Source organism: Lonchura striata, chromosome 18 (assembly GCF_046129695.1).
Source record: "Lonchura striata isolate bLonStr1 chromosome 18, bLonStr1.mat, whole genome shotgun sequence".
Lineage (NCBI taxonomy): Eukaryota > Metazoa > Chordata > Aves > Passeriformes > Estrildidae > Lonchura > Lonchura striata.
Window position 1 is genome coordinate 10,173,170 of NC_134620.1, and position 21,082 is coordinate 10,194,251.

The 21,082-nt window shown below is 51.5% G+C and overlaps 1 protein-coding gene across 1 annotated transcript in view; it reads left to right on the forward strand.

Annotated features, from left to right (window-relative positions):
- Positions 1–6,554: 6,554 nt before the first annotated feature.
- The window catches only part of MN1 (MN1 proto-oncogene, transcriptional regulator), a 34,485-nt gene continuing 19,957 nt past the window's right edge, over positions 6,555–21,082 (forward strand). The window contains exon 1 of the mRNA XM_021544725.3: positions 6,555–10,124. Within this exon, the coding sequence (XP_021400400.2) occupies positions 6,683–10,124 (3,442 nt within the window). The 5' untranslated portion in view covers positions 6,555–6,682. The remainder of the gene's footprint in view (positions 10,125–21,082) is intronic.

The following is a 21,082-nucleotide window of genomic DNA, read 5'->3' on the forward strand; positions in this document are numbered from 1 at the left end:
CTTTCCTGAACCCCATCTACCTTTATTCTTCAATTTTTCTCTCTAAAATTACATGGCTTTCTGGTTTAGAATTGCACATCCAAGACACACAAGAAAGATGAAGTATTTGTTGAACCTGAACAACAGAGCTTCTCCAATCCCAACTAAAATCTTGATAGGCTTATTTACAAATTTCTCTTTTATAAGCTTGGCTTTTAGCACCCTCTAGAACAACACCTAATACTGTTGCTCCTTCTGCAATAGTCTCTGTCTCCCTTGTTTCTCACACAGTCCAAGGTAAATTAAAGAAATGTGATTATCAGGACTTCTGAAGAACCCAGTAGTCACTGGCTAAACTATACCGTAAAAAGAACTGAGTTGCATCAACATGGGAAGTCTCTGAAAAAGACTGGAAGCAAAATAACCATAATTGAAATCTGAAATCAGCAACTTCATAAAGAAGTAAGCGAAGAGGCGGCTCTTTGTAAATGATGATCTAAAAAGTGTTCTGGGTTGTGAGACCTCATTTCAAATGTATTCATTAAATAATATTTGAATCATTTAACAGTTTGAACTCTACTGCACTGCTAATATCTTCAGGGGATTTTTTTTCTTCAGTAACAAAGGTGCCTTTGTTCCCGCTCAGTGCTCGGGCTGTGCCTTGGATATTAGTTGGAAACCTGATCACCCAACATCACTCCGAGGCTGCGAGTACAATGTGAGTCGTCTGCAACCCGGATTAAATCAGGCCCTTTGTACAGATGCTGAGGGGCCGTGATGGAGGAGCGATGGTTGTGGGCAGCAGGAGATCCTTAACCCTTTGTGCCTCTGGCGGGAGATGGGAGGTTTGGGGGAGGCTGTCAGGCGAGGGCCAGGGCTGCCGGGCCAGCCAATAGTGCCAGAGTAACTCCTGCTGGAAAGCAAATCATTCTCTAGGCAGATCAGGTGAATTCATGCTGCTGGACTGCCTTGGGATGCCTCTTCCCTACGGTGTGTGGGCAGGGGCACTTGATTTAAATTGGAAAAGTCAGGACTGTGAGCCAAGGTTCACCAGTGGCTGAGGAACGCACGTTGTGCCGTTCAACCTTACGAAGTACCACGATTAATAATAAACACAGGAGCAGCTTTATTTGCCTGGTGGTTTGAGTTCTGGCCCCTGTGGTCTCGAGCACCCCTGTCACCCCAGGACGTGCAGTGTGTTCTCCAGCAGAGCCAGGAGGTCACGGGCCGAGGGCAGGGAGCCCTGAGCCAGCATCCCCAGCCCTGAGGGCTGGAATGGGATGGACAGCAGCGGTCAGCAGGGCACCGCGGAACGCGGGGGATGCTCAGACACAGCCCTGCGGGAGGTTCTCCAGGAGAAGCCAGCCTGGTCCCCAGTGGGTGCCCTCCTGAGAACCAGTGACTTCCAAACCTGCCCCCAATGGCCCAGCTGCGCCCAGCAGGGACGGAGGCAAGGACAGGATGGGACCCTGGCATGTGGCATCCCTGGGGATGGCAGGATGAGGAGAGGAACCACCAAGTGCTCTTGTGAAGTTAATTCTTAGGGGAAATTAAGTCATCAGGACTTTATAAAACACCCTCTGGCTCTCTCTTTTCACAGTAATTCAATTTATAAGATGATGAAAAATGAATTAACTTTGGTGGTTTTCTGGCATCACCCACAGTGAGCCAGACTTTCCAGATGCTCAAAGATTGTTCTTGCTCCACCACACTTTATATAAATTCCCACCTGGTTCAAGTTTAGGAAAGCAGCAGAACAAAGTTGGTCACACAAACTCCACCATAAAACACCAAGTAGAGTTAAACACTGATTAGCTGTACAGAGAGGTGCCATTTTGTTATTTATGTTTCAGTGAGCTATTTTAGGAAACATAAAACTTCTACTTTTCCTGTAGTCAAACTAATTCACTATTTCTGTCTATTTCTGTTGTGCTGTATATATATATATATATATTTTTTTTTTTTTTTTTTTTTTTAATATCCCTTTCCCAATACCTGATCCTACATGTGTGTTTTAGGGATGGGAATTTGAAGGGGAAAAGTAAAATCCCAAGCAGTGAACTGTGCTATGGACTGGAAAAATTGCTTTAAGATTTCCTATGTTTTTGCTAATGTACACTCCCAGTGTTGTATGATTTTAGCACTATCCTGTTTTTCAGTAATCCAAATTCTATGTTCAATATAAACATATTTTTGGTGTTCATTATATATACACAAAAGTGCCCCATGTGCTGCAAAAGTTTTCACCAAAGTGTCATAAAGGGCACCCAATATACTAAATTGGCAAAAAAAAAAAAAAAAAAAAAAGCTTTTTGCAGCAAAGAAAACTTTACTGATATTGTGAAAATGTCATTATCCACACTGAGAAACCTGTAAACCCAAACAGGAAACATACACAGCTTAAGGTTGCAGACATGTAAAGGAACTAAGCCCAATTGAACCAACCTGGCAGAAGAACCAAACAGGAAAATCCCTGTGAAGGGGTAAATTCTGAAATTGCTGTCTATCCCTATCGGAAATGGCTGAGGTGGTTTTAGTCCCTTAACTCTGTTTATTCAGCTATGCATTTTTAAAAATGGGAAGCAGTAAAGTGTCTGAAGGGATTTGGTTCAGTCTTTTCAGAAACCACATTGTTAGTAAAACTAAGCATGAAATTTTTACACCGGCAAGGTGAATTTCCCAGAAACTGAATGCAAATCAGGTTTCACAGATGAAATTGTCTTTAATCTCAATTACAAACCATTTCACCTCCAGACACTCAAACAGGGAAGGACAAGCAGTGGCAGAGGTCGGATCTGGAATTGCCTACAAGTCGCTTTTTAGCTGGTGCCTCTTAGCAATGTGACCGTGCTGGCAGCAAATCCCTGCAAGGCACCATGTGCAGGGCAGCTCTGCCTCCTCTGGGCACAGCTTGGTTTGGGACCTGCACACAACAGAGCCCTTCCATACCCAAAAATCCTTCTGTTCTCAGGAGCTCGAGCAGATGCAGGCAGGCAGACATCCCCAGCTCCCTTTCCCCGGGAGCTGGCTCTGCGCTCCCTGCACTCACAAGCTCATCTTATGATTTTACACATTTGCCTCCTGCGCCTGTCCCACCACCACGTTTGCTGTAGTTTGAGAGACAGGAGGTACGATAGTTTCCCTAAACTGTTCCAGGCAGAAATGCTGAAAACTTTCCTGAAAATGTCAGCTGCCGGATTTGGAGACCTGTCCTTGAAAATATTACAATTTCTTTCACCAAATATCCCTGCTAGGAAGGGAAATCCCTGCCAAGAGAAACCCATCAGCTCTTTAGTGAAGTGGCTGTTGGGAGCCTCTGCTCCAGGGACACAGCCCATCACCAGGCTGTGTGACATGGAGCAGGGGTTGGTGGCACCACAGAAGACAAGGGAGTGGCTACAAATGAAGTACCTGAAGCTGCACTAAAGACAGGATACCTTTGGAGAGCTGGGAGTACAAACACCGCAGGGAAGTGAGCTTGGGTTCCCTCCATGTCAGGGTTTAAGAGGCTCTTGCTAAGGGCTGGGTGAACTAAAGTGTCTTGAGCATATGGGCTTATTTTGTGCAGTTTCTGTGGTGGTTTCTTCGTTAGATTTTCAGTGGTAATGAGCCCACACAGTAGATTGCTGGAGGGAGAAAAAATCATTCTGAATAGGTTTGCTGAATAATTATGAACTGAGCTGAACTCTTACATTTGCTTACTAATTGTATGGTCCGTGATGTTTTATGTATGATGCATTCATTTTGTTAAAAAGGATTTTTTTTTCTTTTTTTTTGCTGAGCAGCAACTTTTCTAAGTGCAAGTTAAACTGCCACAGTGGAAAGAGCTGGATTTAAGTCTGATGAATTGATGTTGTTTGAAATATTTTTTTTAAACATCAGTCCCACTATTTGGTTTTCAGAGCTTGCAATATGAAACCCAAAATTGTGCTATTGTCTGGAGAGTTGAAATAAATGAATCCCCTCAACTTTGGATTTGGCAGGCACAATTACTATTGTTAATTTAGAAAATAATCCCCAGCAGCTACAACTATTTAAATAATGCCTTTCCTTGCTTCTCCCAAGACCCTAAGAATGAAAGTAAAAATATGTTTTGTAAAATACACTTTTCACTGCTTGGTCTGATTCAGAGAGGCTTCTTTCTCCTTTGCTGGGGACTGCGACCCTCTGTGACACAGGTGACCTGACAGTGCTGGCCACAGCCCAGGGCCACGCTCCCAGCCCCGTGCTGGACACCGGGAGCTGTGGGGCAGGTTGGCAGCCCCAAGACACATCTCGGGTTAGGAACAGGCTGAGCCACCTTCCCACACGCACACCACGGGCCAGCAGAACCTCGCAGCTGTATCCGACCTTGCCATTCCGAGCAGCTCGCTGTTTTTACTGACAGAATACTTAGGCTGAGTTTATTTCCGTGTTTGCCATTGTCCAGCTATAGACACCATGTGGCTCCCACCGAAGTCCGCAGGAGCGATGCTGGGCGAGCTGGGCCAAGCCATGGGTGATGAGATTTCCCGTGCAGCGAGACTGCGGCGGCTCCGGGGGGAGCGGGGCTGGGCCCGTGACTCGAGGCGCGGGCTGCAGCCCCGGGGACGCCGCTGGGCTACGGGCCGGTCTGTGCCCGTGGCGAGCAGAGCTCGGCAGGGAGCGGCGGCATCCCGGGGCGGTGCGCTGCCCGCCCAGCGCCCCCCGAAAAGCGGCAGGACGGGCCGAGGAAGGGAGTGGCGGCGGCGCCGGTGCCCCAAGACGAATCCGGGCAGCCGCTCTCGGCGACCGCGCCCGACCCTGCCCTTCCGCGGCGAGGAACGCGCGCGGGTCCCGGCCCGCCCCGTCCGGCCCGACCGCCCGCCGCCGGGGCGGAACGGGGGCACGGACCCCGGGCCGGAGCGGGGGCGGCGGAACGGGGGCACGGACCCCGGCCCGGCTCGGGGGCTCTCCCCGCCGCCGGGGCGGAACGGGGGCACGGACCCCGGCCCGGCCCGGGGGCGGCGGAACGGGGGCACGGACCCCGGCCCGGCCCGGGGGCTCTCCCCGCCGCCGGGGCGGAACGGGGACGCGGACCCCGGCCCGGCCCGGGGGCTCTCCCCGCCGCCGGGGCGGAACGGGGACGCGGGCACGAATCGAGCAGAGCGCGGGGCCTCCGCGCCCGGCGGAGCCGCGGAGGGCGCCAGGGGGCGCTGTGCCCGTTCGGAAGAGCCGCTCCGACGGCGCGCACGCAGGCGCAGAGGGGGCGCGACGGCGGCGGCGGCGCTGGGGGAGCCCCGGGCGCGGAGCCGCCTCTGACCCGGAGCCGCGCCGGGTGCGGAGCCGGGCTGCGGGGCGCCGGCCGGGGCAGCCGTCGGTCCGGACCGCTGACCCTATACAGGGGCCGGCGGCCTCGTCTCTCCCTCAGTCTCTGCCTCCGTTGCCGCCGTTCCCGTAGCGAGGAGCGAGACATCCCCTTCGTTCCTTTGTGCCGCGGTCGCGTCGCGCGTGCTGCGTTTTCCACCCCGGTGCCCTCCCCGCAGCTCGAGCCCCGCGCCCCCCTCTTTCCCCCCCTTGTCACTTCGCTAAGTAATAATTTCCACGTCCAATTCCATTTCTTCGCCAGTTCTGAAATCTCCAGGCCATCAGCAAGGAGGATAGTTCACATGAAAACTAATTACACAAAATCAATATTTAATCACAGCGCAGCATCCTGATCCTGCAGAAAAAAATCCCGTTAAAACTCTCCTGCCATATACAAACAGTCCTCAGCCGCTTATTTATAGATCTCATTTTTTTTAGATGGGAGCAATATTCATTACTATTTCTTTAAACTATCGACATGTGCATCCGCGAGCACCTGAAGCACCGTGTCCCGCCGGCGATCTGTGGGCCCCCTGGCCCGGTGGGTGTTTGTCCCTCCGGGGGAACGGGGTAGTGACTTCCCCCGCTGTCGCAGCGCCCGCTCCCCGCGAGGCTCCGTGCGGTGCCCTGCTCGGGGCGGGCCGGCGGGGCCGCTCCTGTTCCCCCGGGCTCGGGGCTGCCGGGCGGGTTTCGCCCCGGCGGGCAGCGCAGCAGTTGGCTCCCCACACCCGCCACTTGGTGTCAGCTCCGGTGGCCCCCGCCCCGTTTCGGGACCCCGCTCCGGGACCCCGAGGTACCGCGTACCTCCCCGTCCGGCCGCGCTCCGTGCGCCGCGGGAGCAGCGGCGCCGCCGGGCACGGGGGGCGGTGCGGGGCGCGGTGCGGGCGGGGCACGGGGCCGGCGGCGGAGCCACCTTAACGGCAGCCCCGCCCCGGACCGCGGCGCTCATTGGCGCAGCCCCGATGGCTGAAATTCATCGCTGAAATGCAAAACTTGTTGCTGCTCCGCCAGCGCTGGGTGAGAGCGCGGCAGCGCGCGGGGAGCGCGGCGCAGCCCTCGCAGCGCCCGCCCGGCCCCGCGCCCCGGCCCCGCCGCCGCCGGAGCGCTGCGAGCCGCGGGAGCGCACGGCCGGCCGGCGATGCGGCGCGCAGCTCCCGGGCGCCGGAGCCTGTGAGCGGCGGCGCGCCGCCCCGTCGGCTCTCGGGCGGCAGTGAGCGGCGAGCGGCGGGGTGAGCGCGGGCGAGCGGCCGGTGCCGGCGGCGCGGCAGGATGTGAGCGGGGGCGGCCGAGTGGCGCGGAGCGGAGCAGCGGGGAGCGGCGGGCAGCGGGACGGCGGAGCGGCGCGGAGCAGCCATGCCCTGCTGAGGAGCCGCGCAGGATGTTCGGGCTGGAGCAGTTCGAGCCGCAGAACAGCGGCCGGAGCGGCGGGCAGGCGGAGCGGGGCTTCGGCCAGCCCGGACTGAGCATGAGCGCGCACTTCAAGGCGCCGGCCTTCCCCGGCGGCGGCCCAGCACCGGCGGACCCGGCCCTGGGAGCGCTGGGCGAGCCGCCCCTCTTGGGCATGAACATGAGCCTGGCCGGGGACGGCTACGGCTTCCCGGGTCGCGGCCCCGCCGAGCTGCACGGCGGCGGCATGCAGCCGCCCGTGCACGGCTTCTTCGGCGGACAGCAGCCGCACGGCGGCCCCGGCGGCGCCCCCCACCCGCACCAGCACCCCCCGCACTTCGGCGGCGGCTTCGGGCCCGACCCCGGCGCCTCCTGCGTGCACGGCGGGCGCCTTCTGGGCTACAGCGGTGCGCTGGGCGGGCAGACGGCGTTCGCCGACGGCTACGAGCACATGGCCGAGGGCCAGGGTGGCGAGGGCTTCGGGCAGCAGCGCCCCGGGACCTTGCCCGATTTCCAGCACCACGGCGCCGGCGCCGCCAGCCACGCCGTGCCGGCGCCCTGCCTGCCCCTCGACCAGTCCCCCAACCGCGCTGCCTCCTTCCACGGGCTGCCGGCGGCCGGCTCCTCCGAGCCCCACGGCCTGGAGCCGCGGCGGCTGCCGGCGCAGGGCGGCGTGGACTCGCTGGAATACAATTACCCTGGCGACGGCCCTGCCAGCCACTTCGAGCTGCCCGTCTTCTCCCCGTCGGAGCCGGAGGGGCAGCTGCCGCACTACGGCGGCGGGCGGCAGGTGCCGGCGGGCGGCAGCTTCGCGGGGGCGCCCGCCCTGCCCCGGGCGCCGGGCATGGCCGTGGCCAAGGCGCACCCGCCGCAGCAGCACGGCGTCTTCTTCGAGCGCTTCGGGGGGGCGCGGAAGATGTCGGCCAGTCTGGAGCCGGGGGCCAACGCCAGGCACCCGCTGATGCAGCAGCAGCAGCAGCAGCAGCAGCCGCCACCACCACCGCAACCACCGCAGCAGCCGCCGGGCTTGCTGGCCAGACAGAACTCCTGCCCGCCAGCCATCCCTAGGCAACAGCAAACAGAAGCCAACGCTCCCAACTCCAACCTGCAGGACAATGGGCCCATAATGCAGAACCAGCATGCACAGTTTGAATACCCTATTCACAGACTGGAGAACAGGAATATGCATCCCTACACCGACCCCGTGTTTAATATGCAGCACCCTCCTCCGCAACAGCCACCAAATCAAAGACTGCAGCACTTCGATGCCCCCTACGTGAGCGTCGCCAAGAGGCCGCGGTTTGACTTCCCCAACACTCCTGGCGTCGAGCGCTGCGCCTCCTGGGGCGGCGGCATGCACGGCCCGGCCATGGAGAGTCACCTTTCCCCGACGGCCTACCCTGGCCTGCCGGGCGAGTTCACCCCGCCGGCACCCGAGGCTTTCGGGGGCCCATTGCCACACGGCGGCCCCGAGCACCCGGCTCTGGCGCAGCGCCAGAACGCGGCCCTGGTGATGAAGCAGATGGCCTCGCGAAGCCAGCAGCGCCTGCGGCCGCCCAGTCTGCAGCAGCTGGGGCATCACGGCGAGGTGGGCGCGCCCGGCAGCCTGCCCCCGCCAGCCTTCGAGCGGGAGGCCGGTGGCGGCCGCAGCTTCGAGGCGCCGGCGCCGCACCTGGCCCCCGACAGCGGCTGGTTCGCGGGGCCGCCGCCGCCTGGGGAGCTGCTGCCGAGGCGCCTGGCAGCGCCCGGGCTGCCAGCCGAGGCAGCCCCCCACGAGCTGGGCCTGCAGCCGGGTGGCCCCGCCGTGCTCTTCCGGCCGGGTGCCGGTGGGCTGGGGCTGCAGGAGCCCTTGCGGATGCCAGGCGAGGGGCCAGCGCAGGCCCTGCCGTCGCCCGGCGTCCATCCTCCCTTCACACCCACGATGGGTGGCCTCTCGCAGCTGCAGTCACCAGGCAGCGGAGTGGCACTGCCCAGCGGCCCCGCTGAGCGCCGTGGCCCCGCCGACTTTGCCGCTCAGCCTGGCTTCCCCTTCGGGGCGGCGGCGCGGCAGCCGGCGGCCCACGGGGCTGCCCCTGCCCTCAGCGCCTCGCCGGGTGCCTACCCACCGCCCCCGCCCGAGTTTCCCCCGCCACCCCCACCACGGCCCGCTGCCAGCAAGCTGGGTGCCCTCTCGCTGGGCTCCTTCAGCAAGGCGGCCAGCAAGGACAATGTCTTTGGGCAGAGCTGCCTGGCCGCCCTCTCCACTGCCTGCCAAAACATGATCGCGAGCCTGGGCGCTCCCAACCTCAACGTCACCTTCAACAAGAAGAGCCCGGCCGAGGCCAAGCGCAAGCTCAGCCAGGCCGAGCCTGACCCGCCACCTGCTGCCCCGGACTACTTCCCGGCTGGGCCGCCAGTGGGTGGGGGTGGCACGGGCAAGGCAGCGGGCGCTGCCCCGCTGCTGCCTGCGGAGAGCAGCCTCTCACCCGGCTACGCGCTGGAGCCGGTGGCCGGCGGCGAGGGGAAGGCGGGTGGCGGGCGGGGTCGGGGTCGTCGGAAACGGGACAGTGGGCACGTCAGCCCCGGCACGTTTTTTGACAAGTTCTCAGCTGCCGAGGGCGGGGGAGCCGGTGTCAGCCCAGGGCAGCCGGCAGTGCCGGTGGCGGCGGGGGCCCCGCCGGGGGCTGCGGGCGCCGAGCGCGGTGGGGGCACCCCTCACGACAAGCCCCTGACCTCACCGTCCTGGGGCAAGGGCAGTGAACTGTTGCTGGCGGAGCAGCCCGACCTGATGTCCTCCCTGGACAGTGGCATCCAGAGCGTGACCAAGTCAGACGGCAGCTCCCCGCACGTGGACTTTCCCGACGAGGTCAGCACCAGCTATGGCAACGAGGACGAGGTGTCCTCCAGCTCCGACAATGCCACCTCCAAGCCCACCCGTAGCCCGCTGCTGGGTGGTTCGCCCAAGCTGCCCCGTGGGGAGCACGCACTTCTCAACGGACAGAAGCCCCTGGCCCTTGGCCTTCTCAGTACATCTACCTCGACCCCCGACAGCTACGGGCTCAGCACCACGGCGGGCGCTCACCCTGGCACGCCAAGCATGGAGCAGGTGCGGACCCCCACAAGCACCTCGGCCCAGGATGAGATCCATCCCCTGGAAATCCTGCAGGCGCAGATCCAGCTCCAGCGGCAGCAGTTCAGCATCTCGGAAGACCAGCCCTTGGGGTTGAAGAGCAAGAAGGGGGAGTGTGCGGGGCAGAATGGGGACAGTGACCTGGGCAGCTGCTGCTCGGAGGGTGTCAAGGGCACCATGAGCACCATCGACCTGGACTCCCTGATGGCAGAGCACAACTCCACCTGGTACCTGCCTGGAGAGAAGGCCCTGATGGAGGGGCAGGAGGAGGACAAGCCCATGGCGCCCTGGGAGAAGCCCAAGCCCCCGAACCCCAGCAAAGAAGGTATCAGTTGTCCCACAGGGGTGCTGGCACAGGGGTAGGGGTGGTTGTGGGCTGCTCAGGGAAGGGGACATGGTGAGGCTGCAGCTCTGGTACTCTGGGCACACACAGGCTCCACCCCTGGTGAGTGCCAGGCACCTTCTCAGTCTGGGCTGGGGCTGCAGGATGCAGGGTACTGGGTGGCTCTGATGGGGGGTGGGCAGTGTCAGGGACAAAGTGTCTGCTGCCTGACTGGCCCAGGTGACAACTGCCCATGGCATCTCTGCCCTGTCCCCATCATGCCTCCTAGAGAATGGGCAGGTGGGAGTGGTGAGCAGAGGGGCTCCCAGTCAGGCTCACCTGTGCTTCTGGGTCTGGGATGCTGCAGAAAGGAACTGCAGCCTGAGGTTTTGATGAGGGGGCTCCTGCAGGGTCCTACTAAGCATGGGGTGCTGAGGAGGGGGCTCCCACAGACCCTGGTGCCATCTGAACCTTCCAGCCACTTTCCCAGAACTATGACTGATGTTTTCCCTGTCCACAAAAACATGAATCTGGTGGTAGTTCTGCTCCTTCAGGTCCAGGTGCCCCCTGCTTGCATTTGGAGCCCACAACAGTATGATACTGAGCTGAACAGCTTGTAACTAATTATTTTTGATTTAACTGAAAGGCAGTTTAAAATAAGGTTCTGGGTCTGTTAGTGTAAAACTTGCTTAGTTGACTGATGTTTAATTTTGACATTAGTTGTCATTTTTGATCCTTCCTTGTGTCCAGAGGGCATCATAATTCCCCAGGCTTAGAAAAAAATATTTTAATGGAAAACCCTCTATTATAAAAGCTGTTTAAGATAAGGATGATTATGGATTCAATTGGTTTCTATTTTATCTTATCAAATCCCTATTTTGCAACCTGCCTAGCTGTATATGTGATTGTTACAACGGGTGCACATGCTGTACCTGCTATCTGAGGGCAGGCAGGTTGGTTTTGGTGTGCTAGAAATACATGTGTGCAGGTTACACAATATAAACTCATTATTTGTGCCTAGGAAAGGTGATATTCTGATACTACAGTGTAGTTTGAAATAGTTTTCATTTTCTCTGGTAGTAGAGACTGACTTTTTACAGCCTTCTATGTTTAATAATTTTGCTGAGAAAGTTGTTGGTGAAATTAGAAGGGAGCTGGTTAGGAAACTGGGCTGTTTCCTAACCTGGTTCTGGTTGGCTTTGCAGCTTTGGCTTTCTGAAGCGTGAATCCTAGCCCCCACGGTTTGTCTCTTTGTTCATGTTTAATGCCCAGCGCAGGAGACTCTCATTTCGAGCAGAGTGTTTAGCATGCACGGCAGACCCAAGGAAGCCCATCAGCATTCTCCATGCTTCACCCAGGCAAGGACATAAATTGGTTTGTTTGGGGCCCTTCTTTTCCATTTTTAAATGGAGTTGCACACAGCATCCTTCCTGGCCCCTTCTCTTTTATTGTTTCTTGTACACAACATCTAGATCTGACTGGATCAATAGCTAGTTAGCACAAATCACAGTTCCTGTTACTTCTGCCTTGGCAGGCTCAAGCACATACATACGTTCTCTCACACCACACGCACCCCCTTACGTGTGCACTTTCACACGCACACAGATACACAGATCTCACCCCGTGCTGTGTTTAGAAATAGATTTTGAAAGAATAACATCTACAGATCTTGACTTCCTGGGTGAAAAAAGAAATCCTGAGCAATGATTTAAAAGAAATCCTGAGCAGTGATTTAATTCTGAACAGCACATTTATTAAAAGTGTAATTTGGTTTAAAATGATCTATATTTTGTGTGTGTCATATGGAGCGATGCTCTGCAGCGTCTTTTAACAGCACTCCTCCAGTCACTTTGATCACAGCTATTCTTAGTAACAGCTAGTGAAAGAAGTAATTGCTTTCTGGTCGCGATAACCACAATGTTGGTGTTAAAACAGTTCATCACTTGGAAGGAAAACCATTTAATCAGTGTTCCTATATAAGGATATGTTTTAGTTTTTCAGAGGCTTAACATAAAATAGCAAACCAGTTCCACAACAATGCAGAGGCGCTCGGGTTGGTTCATGCTTTAGTCACTTGAGGGATTTGAATGGGCTGGTTCCTCGGATGAGGAAATTTATACAGACTCACGGAGAATTTACTTTAACTGTTGTTGGAGATGATAAAGATACAATGGGTGAGACGAAACAGGCTGTTCACCTCGGTCAGTAGAAATAATTAAACTTAACATTGCCATACCCCTGAGTGTGTGAAACTGTGTTTAAGAAAAGGCTTTCTTTAGACGTGGGCTGAGATTTTAAGCCTTCTCAGTCGGCTGGGATTTGCACTGTGGTGTTTGTTCCAGCAGAAACCCAGTGTCCGGGTGGATGCGCAGGCTCCAGACAGCGCTCCTCTGAATTCAGGCAGTTCCTCGGTGTTCCGTGCTGGAAGGTGGGCACCGTTTTGGGGCTGGGGAGTTAGTGAGAGCAGCATTAGACCCGGGGTCCTCCCCAGTGGAGGCTTGTTTGGGGTTTCTGCTTTGCACCTGTCATGAGAGCGGTCGGGGATTTATTCCCGTTGTGGCACTGCTGCAATTGGCACCGGCGCTCCTCAGGTGCCGGAGAGGTGGAGGAAGAGGAGGTGGAGGAAGGGGAGGTGGGTGTTGGGGGGCAGCTTCCCTTTGGTGCAGTGCTGGGCAATTTCTCCACTGCCTGCCACTCTCAGCCAGTGCCCGGACCAAAGGGTCTGACTTCAGTGCTGGCCATGAAGGAAAGAGCAGGCTCCCCAAAACACAGCAGGATCAGGAACTTCTCAAATACTCTGTTAGTGCGCAGATTATGGGGGAAGCAACTTGGGTTGTTTTCATGGCTACTCAGACACCTTAGAGGTCACCTTTTTTCCCATAATGGCATTAAAATGATTGGGAGAACTCTGGCAGTTGTGTGAGCTGTGTGTCTGGAGGTTGCTGAGAGCAGACACCGGTGCTGCTGGTGTCCCCGTGAGGTGTGACACCTCCGCGCTGGCCTGCCGCGAGCTCTGTGCGTGCGTTCACGTTCCGTTTCGGAATGTAGTATTAGTAATGCTGCCTGGACGTGGCTCTGCCCTGAAATGTGTTTTCTGAAAGGAGTTTTCCCTGATGCATCATTTCTTGTACCAACATGTTTTATGTGAAGTAGCTGGTAGGTTTTGGTTTTTTTTTCCCCTGAAAATGCTTTCTAGAATTTCATGTTTTCCTCTGCCTAGCAGCTTGAGCTGGGGATGAGAGATAAATAACACTGAGTCTAGAGCGGTTGTCTTGACTTCCAGCACCACAGCTCTAGTCGACAAAGAATAACCTGATCAAATTCACTTAAAAACCTGGGGCCAGTTTAATGGGGTTTTGTTTTCGCTGGTTTGACTGAACCAGAACAATTTCCTCTTCAGTGAAATGTGTATTAGTATTCTTTAGACACCCACTAATTAAGTGCTGGTGGGGTTTTGGTTTTTAGTTTTCAATTGAAATTTTGAAAGTCCCATGTCAGGTGAAGACATCAGTATGTACCTAGAGCTGTGCAGGTGTTGGTTGGAAAGGATGGGAGTATATTTTTCTGCTCGGTGGCTGTTGGGCTCGTCAGTCCGGGCTGACGGGCACGTGCCACGCCACGCCGTTAGCCTTCATGTATGAATTTTTGTTAATATTTCATTGTTACACCGAACCTGTCACTGGAATGAGCCCACAGGCCAACCCTCTTGCTGGAGCAGTGTGTAACATCTGTGAATTACTAGAAATACGTTAACAAAGGTCAAATTTGGTCCAGATGCGGCCGGGAGCCTTTGTTTTCTTTCCTTTTCCAGTGCACTCTGCTGCCTTCTTTATTTTAAATATTGCTTAGTTCTTTTAGAGGCTTTACCAAGGGACTGTGTTTGTTTACCAGGACTGAGTTAGTCAGACCTCTGGTGAGGTTTTTGAGGCACAGAACCCTCACTGCAAGCAATGTGCTGTGAGCGGCTGTGTTGTAGTGAGCGCTGTGGAAGCGAGTTCAGCAGCAAAGCTCAGCGCCTTTTCCAGCGAGGGAGCTGTGATTCCCGATGCTGCTTTGTCTCACTGGGCTGCTGAAACTTACACAGTTTAAAAAATTTAGTGAAAAAAGAAGCTATTGCCTTTGTCTTGAAATTACACAATAAACTCCCCATATATCAAATCTACATCTTTATTAAATCGTCTGGATTAGCAATCATGACAGGGGAAGAAGGCTCCCATTGCTTATCCTGGGAGAGAGTTTGGTGTGCATTAGATTTGGATTTAATATGATGCTTTAAACTTTTCTAACCTGTAAAAAAAAAATAATTGGAAGGGTTGCCCCTGCTTGGCCTCATATGAATGATAGAATTTCTCCATTGTTTACTTTGACTGACTATAATTTTTTAATACTTTTTACTAGAAAATGGTTCTGTTTAGAAATATTTTCCTTTGTTTTATAAACATTCTGTTGCAGTGTGCTTGTCGATCTTTATGGCATATATTAGAAAAAGCAAGGGACAGAATTTTCAGTAGTGTTTCCTCTTGCAGTGATATACTAAAATATTTAGTGCAGGAAGTGTGTAAATTTATTGGCATTTTAGTAACACTGTGGCCACTGTTTGCCTTTGCATCCACCGTCTGTCTGGCTATTAATTTTTGATCTCTAGATTTACCTGTTCTCATTTCAGTGGACAATCTAGCTGTGTTTGAATTAATGCAGATTACCTACCTGGTTTGCATCCTGGTGCTTCCTTGCCCCAAAGTCTGTTATTTTCTGATGGCCCACTCAGTTGCAAGGCGAGTTTTAATGGGCTTGTTTTGCACACACTTGGTGTGAGGATCTGTGTGAGACAGACTTCGAGGGAGATGTTTCTTGAAATTGGTGTGTGAATGTGCTTCAGATCTTTATGTATGATGTAAAAGGAAATGAATTAGACTTAGTATTTATATATGAGCTTGGATGACAGCATAGATTTATTTAGATCTGTGATGTATTACACCATGTCTCCTGTTACTTTTTAAGGTACAGTACCTGTTTTTTTTTACCAATCACCTAGTGGAATGCTCGACCATAGAACTGCAAATAAAATTTTGATTAAAAGCGTTATTAATTAGCTATGTCTATAGATACAATTTGTTGTTACTTGTGTAGAACAAAGAATAAGGCATCAAACAAAAGTCTAACCTGAAACTAAATAGACTGCTTTTATTTGAACCAGCTGACTTCCAGCCTCGGTAGTATTCTATACCAGGGAAAGGTTTTGGTACAGTAAAATGCCTTTATGTGGCCATATAAAATTTTAGTACTAGACAAATTACTGTACATTTTCAGTCAGTGGTTTCTTGTGTATTTCTGTTAAATCTGAGTGTGAGGAAAGTCTCCTCAGAAAGTGCACAGCCAGTTCTAAAATGAATCTTCAGGTGGCCTAACGCGTATGCTTTGTTAACGCTAAATTTACTGAAATATCAGAAGCCGTTTAATGACATAATTTCTCAAGCACATTGAGAATATTGAAAGAGACCTGTCAAACTGTAAGCAGAGGATCATTCCCTGTTTTAGCTCTAGTACAGAATAGATTGTCCTCGTGGGTGTTTGGGACTGCTGGATGCAGGCGGCGCGGGCGGTGGGCGTCGGGCGCTGGTAGCCACCTCGCCATCGCGCCGCGGCTCCGGCCGCCATCCGCCTCCCTGCCCAGCTATTCCATGGAAAAATCTACACTCTTGAACCACCTTTACCTGTAAACACATGCTTGAGGTTTGCAGGACACGTTTAAGATTGGTTTGTTTGTTTTTAAATAGGAAATTGTTTTGTTTTTTGAGAGGCGTTTTTAAATGAGAGCCTCCGTTAGTGAGGGGTGTTCAGAACATGGCTGGCTGTGCACCAGATCTTGGGTAAGGGACATGGGGAATCTAATGGAAATTAAATAAGTGAAGCTGTGGAATCACCCAGGAAATTCAAGGTCTGCCCTCACCTTCCTGGTCTTGGTTAGATTTCTCAGTTTTTATAATGTGATTCCGAATTTTTGCTGTTCTGTATGTAGACCCAGTTTACACACAGTGATTAGATGACTGGCTTATATAAAAATACTGTGATTCTTTGTAGTTTGCTGCTTTTCCTTTGCCAGATGCGCTTGTGTTGGTGCAGTTAAAACATTCTGAGTTATTAGTGGCCTTTTAATACAAAGGATTTGGGGGTTTTTTTTATAAATTTAAATATATTTTATCGATTATATGCCAATGTTCCAAAGTCAAATGCCTTCTAAATTTAAAGCTGAGAATTGAACAGCTGGAGGTCTAATCCATTAATTTTTACAAGCTGACTTTCTTAATACTTCAAAGAGAACATCTTAGATGATACTGCTTTACTGTTCCCCTCTTCAGCACCCCTTCTTCTCCTCTCCCTGCCAGTGCCCTCTCCTCTAAGGCTTCATGTTCCGCTCATCTCCTGGCAAATGACAAAAGCATCTGGATGGGGTGAATGCATTTTCCTTAGTTGATGTAGTAAGTTTTAAGACTCGATGGTTTAGCAATGTGCCTTTCTTAGTGCTGCACTTTTTACCCACACTAATGCAAAAATACTTGGTCACCACTGTTCTATTTCTTTCCTGTACTTGGGTTATTTTTTGTAGCAGCACAAGCATTGTCATAGGAGTATTTTTGCTCCGTGCTTTTGAGATGCCTGATTCACACGTAGGGTGCATCCCTCTCTGTAGGACTGGGTCTGATCCATGTGGAAGTAACGTTTTCCCAAGTTTTGCCTTGCCTGTTTGGGCAGGAGCTGCTCCCTGGGATGCACGTGTGCATCCATCCTGGGCAGCTCCCGAGCAGGAGCCAGTCTCAGCTGCGGGCTGAGGTGCTGCCCAGACCCTGCAGCAGGGCACTTCGGGTCTGTTTGTTTTCAATTCCCCCAAATCTGTTCGTGTCTGTTCAGTGTTTTAACGTAACACCACCGAGCACGATGCTGGGCGGTCTACGTTTTTTATTAACTTTTAACATTTGTCAAAAAAAAAGCTTTTTTTTTGGTTTGGTAAGCAGAAATCTGGTTACGTTTAAGTGCTGCTTTGATAGATTTTTTTTACATTGAAATAAATACAGTTTATTTGAGTTTAAACATGGACAACATGTGTGGGAGCTTGAAGGGCTCTACTAGCTCTGACTGTGAGCAATGGGAGGGAAGTGCCGCAGTCCTGCTCCTGTGGCCACTTTGTGTGAACTTTGGGATATTTATCTTTTTTTTATCCCCCTCTGTGTTTGGAGCATTTAAAATACAAAATTAAGAACTTTGTTTTTTTTCCTTTTAACTCTCCTACCTTCACTTCTGACTGTTGGGCCTTTAGGACTTGATCCCCTTGATCTCAGCAAAGCTTGTGATCGGTCAGTAGTTGGAAGACAACAGGGTTTTTTTGTGGTAAAATATATGTTTTCGGACTTAAGTCTGCATTTAATTAATTTTGTGAATTAGTATTCACAAAATACTCAAAAGCATTCCTGTTGCTAATAGAAAGATCATCCTGAGGCTGGGGAAGCACAGTTAATTGAAAAAGCAGCCATTTGTAAAGTGAAGAAAATTTTAAAACATTTCATATCCTAATTAAGAATGTACTCCTGAGTTAAAATTGAAAATATTAATTTGCTGTGCGAAGCAAATACATTACAAAGCCCTGGAAAGAGTCATATCCTTCCTTCCTCCTTAATCCTCTCCCAAAATGCAGTTTCAGAAGAAAGGCACGACTTTTTTCTTTTTTATAATGTAGCCTGAAACCATTTTGCTAGAAAGATGTAAATTGATCTATTAACATAGGAAATGGAGGTTGGGCTGGGGTTATTATCTGGTCAGAATTTTAGGATCTCTTTCCTAGAAAAATCTGCCACTAATTTTTTTTTTTTTTTTTTTGAGGGAGGGGTGGGTGGGTATAATATTCCTCCATAGTGGCATTTAAAAGCCTTGTCTCAGGTGAGAGCAGTCAGAAGAGGCAGAGGATGCTGTGGGTCTGAGGCACAGCTGTGCTGCTCCCTGGGGAATGGGGCTGAGCCTTCCCTTCCCTGCACTGCTGGAGGTGAGGCTGCAGTTGGGAATGGGCAGGGAGGGGATGTCTGCACAGTGCTCCTGCTCCTGCCAGGATGGCTCGGTCAGTCCATGCATCGCCCCAGAGATTGGGGTCTATGTGTGATTTAGGGCACAGCAGAGTCCATATTCAGGTCCCACTTTAGGATTATTTTTATTTAAGATCATATTTATTGCACTGTAAATTGTCACGGTGCTTTAGAAGCCTGGGAGTTGTTCCCACTGCTAAAGATTTACTGTGCAGATGAGATAAAAGAGGTGTTGTTGGCCGGACAGCTGCTGGGAACATGGGGTGGTGCCACCAGGGCTTGGGCAGAGGGTGCTGGTGAGATGCACAGTGGAACTGGAGGGCACTTGGTACCCAGCAAAGGCTGGCATGCCTCTGCTGAATGCTGCTGTGTTGGGAAGTGTGTGTGAGCAGGGAATGAAGGGCTGGGAGCATCTCGTCCCACCTGGTGATCTCATTTCTACGTGGATTCCTTGTTTGGTGAGGGTGGCGCGGCTGTACTGCCCTCTCCGGGGCAGCATTTCTCCTCTTGTGGAAAAAATAAACCCAAACCCCAGTTATGGCTCTTCTAATCTGTGTGTGAGTGAATTTTTAAATAGGTTTGTGAGTCTTAGCAACAGGAAAAAAGACCTAAATGTTTCAGAAGTAGTTTGGTGCAAGGTTTTCACCTCCTCCAGATGCCTGGGGTTGCAGGCATCACCAAAGGAGGGCTTCTCCTCCCTGCTCCGTTGTGATGGGAGAGGAGGATCCAGACCCCAGGTCTGAGCTGCCCAGTGGATCACAACCACCTGGTGTGACTTATTCCTGGAGTGGTACTGAGCTGATAATTAGAAAAAAGATGTCTCTTAGACCTGCCAGGCAGCTCGGTAACTGTTTGCATCTAATAATATTGGTATTTTTGATCAGACTCAATTGTTTTAATTTTTATTGATGCCAAATATTAGGCAGAAAAATGTTTTTTGCCTAGTCTGAAAAGTAACCCAGAATTTCAGACCAAATGCAGTTTTAAAAGCAAAAAGATAATAAATGGGCCTATTGATTGTATTCTACAAAAGAAAAAAAGGAGTTCCCCAGTAATTGTAATAAAAGCTACCACAATCTACGAGACAATAATTCTGAAACCCTTTAAAAATAGTATTATTATTCAAAGTGCAAAGCAGCTGGTATTTTATGAGAGAACAGATTTTATTGTTGCTGGATATAGGGTCAAACGCTTGCAGCACATTTTTGATTTAAACAAACTAAAAACACAAATGCTTTTTTGAAGATAAAATCAGTAAGATTTATTTCCTTTTTTCCTGAATGCTATAGTTCCCTTCTCTACCTCTAAATATAGGCACATACTTTTCTTTTTGTGCTGGGAGAAACCACACGCAGCCCAGCTCCCTGTGCTCTCCCTACCATGCCATAGTTCTGGAGGCAGAGGAAAAACAAGGGCTGTCCCAAGTACAATTCAAATCTCATATGAACTACTTTGAAACGGGCAGATCACAAAAAAGGGAGAATAGCAAAACATTCCTTCATTCCGGATTATTACTGAAGTTTCATCCCATCATTTGCCAGTTCTTTTTGCTGTTGACAGGGTGGGTGTGAGTGTGATGTCTGGAAAATGTGTGCAGAGGAGCAGGGCAGTGTTGGGGAAAGCTCAAGGAAAGCAGCCCTGGTGATTTGGGTGAGCTTTGCTTTTAAACTCTGTGCATCAAAGTCATGTTGTATGTTACATGACAAAGTGGTGTGTCAAGTATGTAGTTTATGTTCTGTGTCCTGATTTTAGTTATTTTAGCTGAGGTGTGAATGGAAAGGGCAGAAGGGAATTTGCTGCTCTCAGTGCTCCGGGCCCTGGGGCAGGTGACCACAGTCCTGACTCTGTCAAGGCTCCTGCTGGTCCTGTTGGTACTGCAGAACAACAAACAACAACTTTGGAAATGTGAGGTTTTAACAACGCAGTGAAGTCTTACTCCAAGTAATTTTCCAGATCCTCTAGTGTTTTGTGTAGTTTTCCTCGAGTGGCTGATGCCAGTGGTGCTGGAGTGTTTCTCTTAAGGAAAAAGAACAGATAAAATATCTCTTTTTTTGAGCCAGACACGTGTGAGCCTCAGAGCTGGGAACGTGCACTGGGAGACTGTGATACAATTACGTTTTATGTCTACCTATTAAGCATAATGAAGGGTTGGTTGCTGGCCTTAAATTTGGAAAGAGCTTACTGCAGAGCTTAAACCAGAAGTAGATTCCTGTAATTACTGCTTTGCTGTGCAGAGTGTGGTGAGGTAGAGGGAATAAAAACTGTTCATTGTCCAATTGTATTTCCATAACTGCCGCACTTTTAAATGCCTGTTTTGAAAGATAAAATTTTTGTTATACTAATTTTCTGAAGTAAGCTAATAAAAGCCAATGCAGAGAAAAAAAATAAAAGAGGTGAAGAATGTCAAATGAACAATGCTTAGAAAACACGGAGCTTCAGCTTCTTCAGTGAGCCCTGTTGCGGTGCTTGAAAAGTCAGTGGCTTTGTTTGTTAAACACAGGGCCACTGTGCTCTTGTGGTTTGGGTTTGCTTGAATATGAGATCCTTCATGATGAAATGAAGAATTTTAAAAACTTTCAATTTTATGTTTGCTTTTCTTTGTACTAGATTAGGCAAACAGGGTAAAGCTCGAAGCAGTCAGTTCTGAAACTGCTTTTGCTTTTACTTGACGTTGTTCTTGCTGTGTGATGGCAGTATGTCAGGGAAACTTGGATCCCAGCATCAGTTGTTTGGAATTATTGTTTGGATTATATTCAGTTTCAAATGGTATGAAACTGTAGTGAGAAATGAGCATTTGTTTATGCTGATAAAATTAGTCTTTCATAGCATACACTTGTTTTGGTTGTACATACTAATGCATGTTATAGCTCAGAATGTCCATTTTTTCAG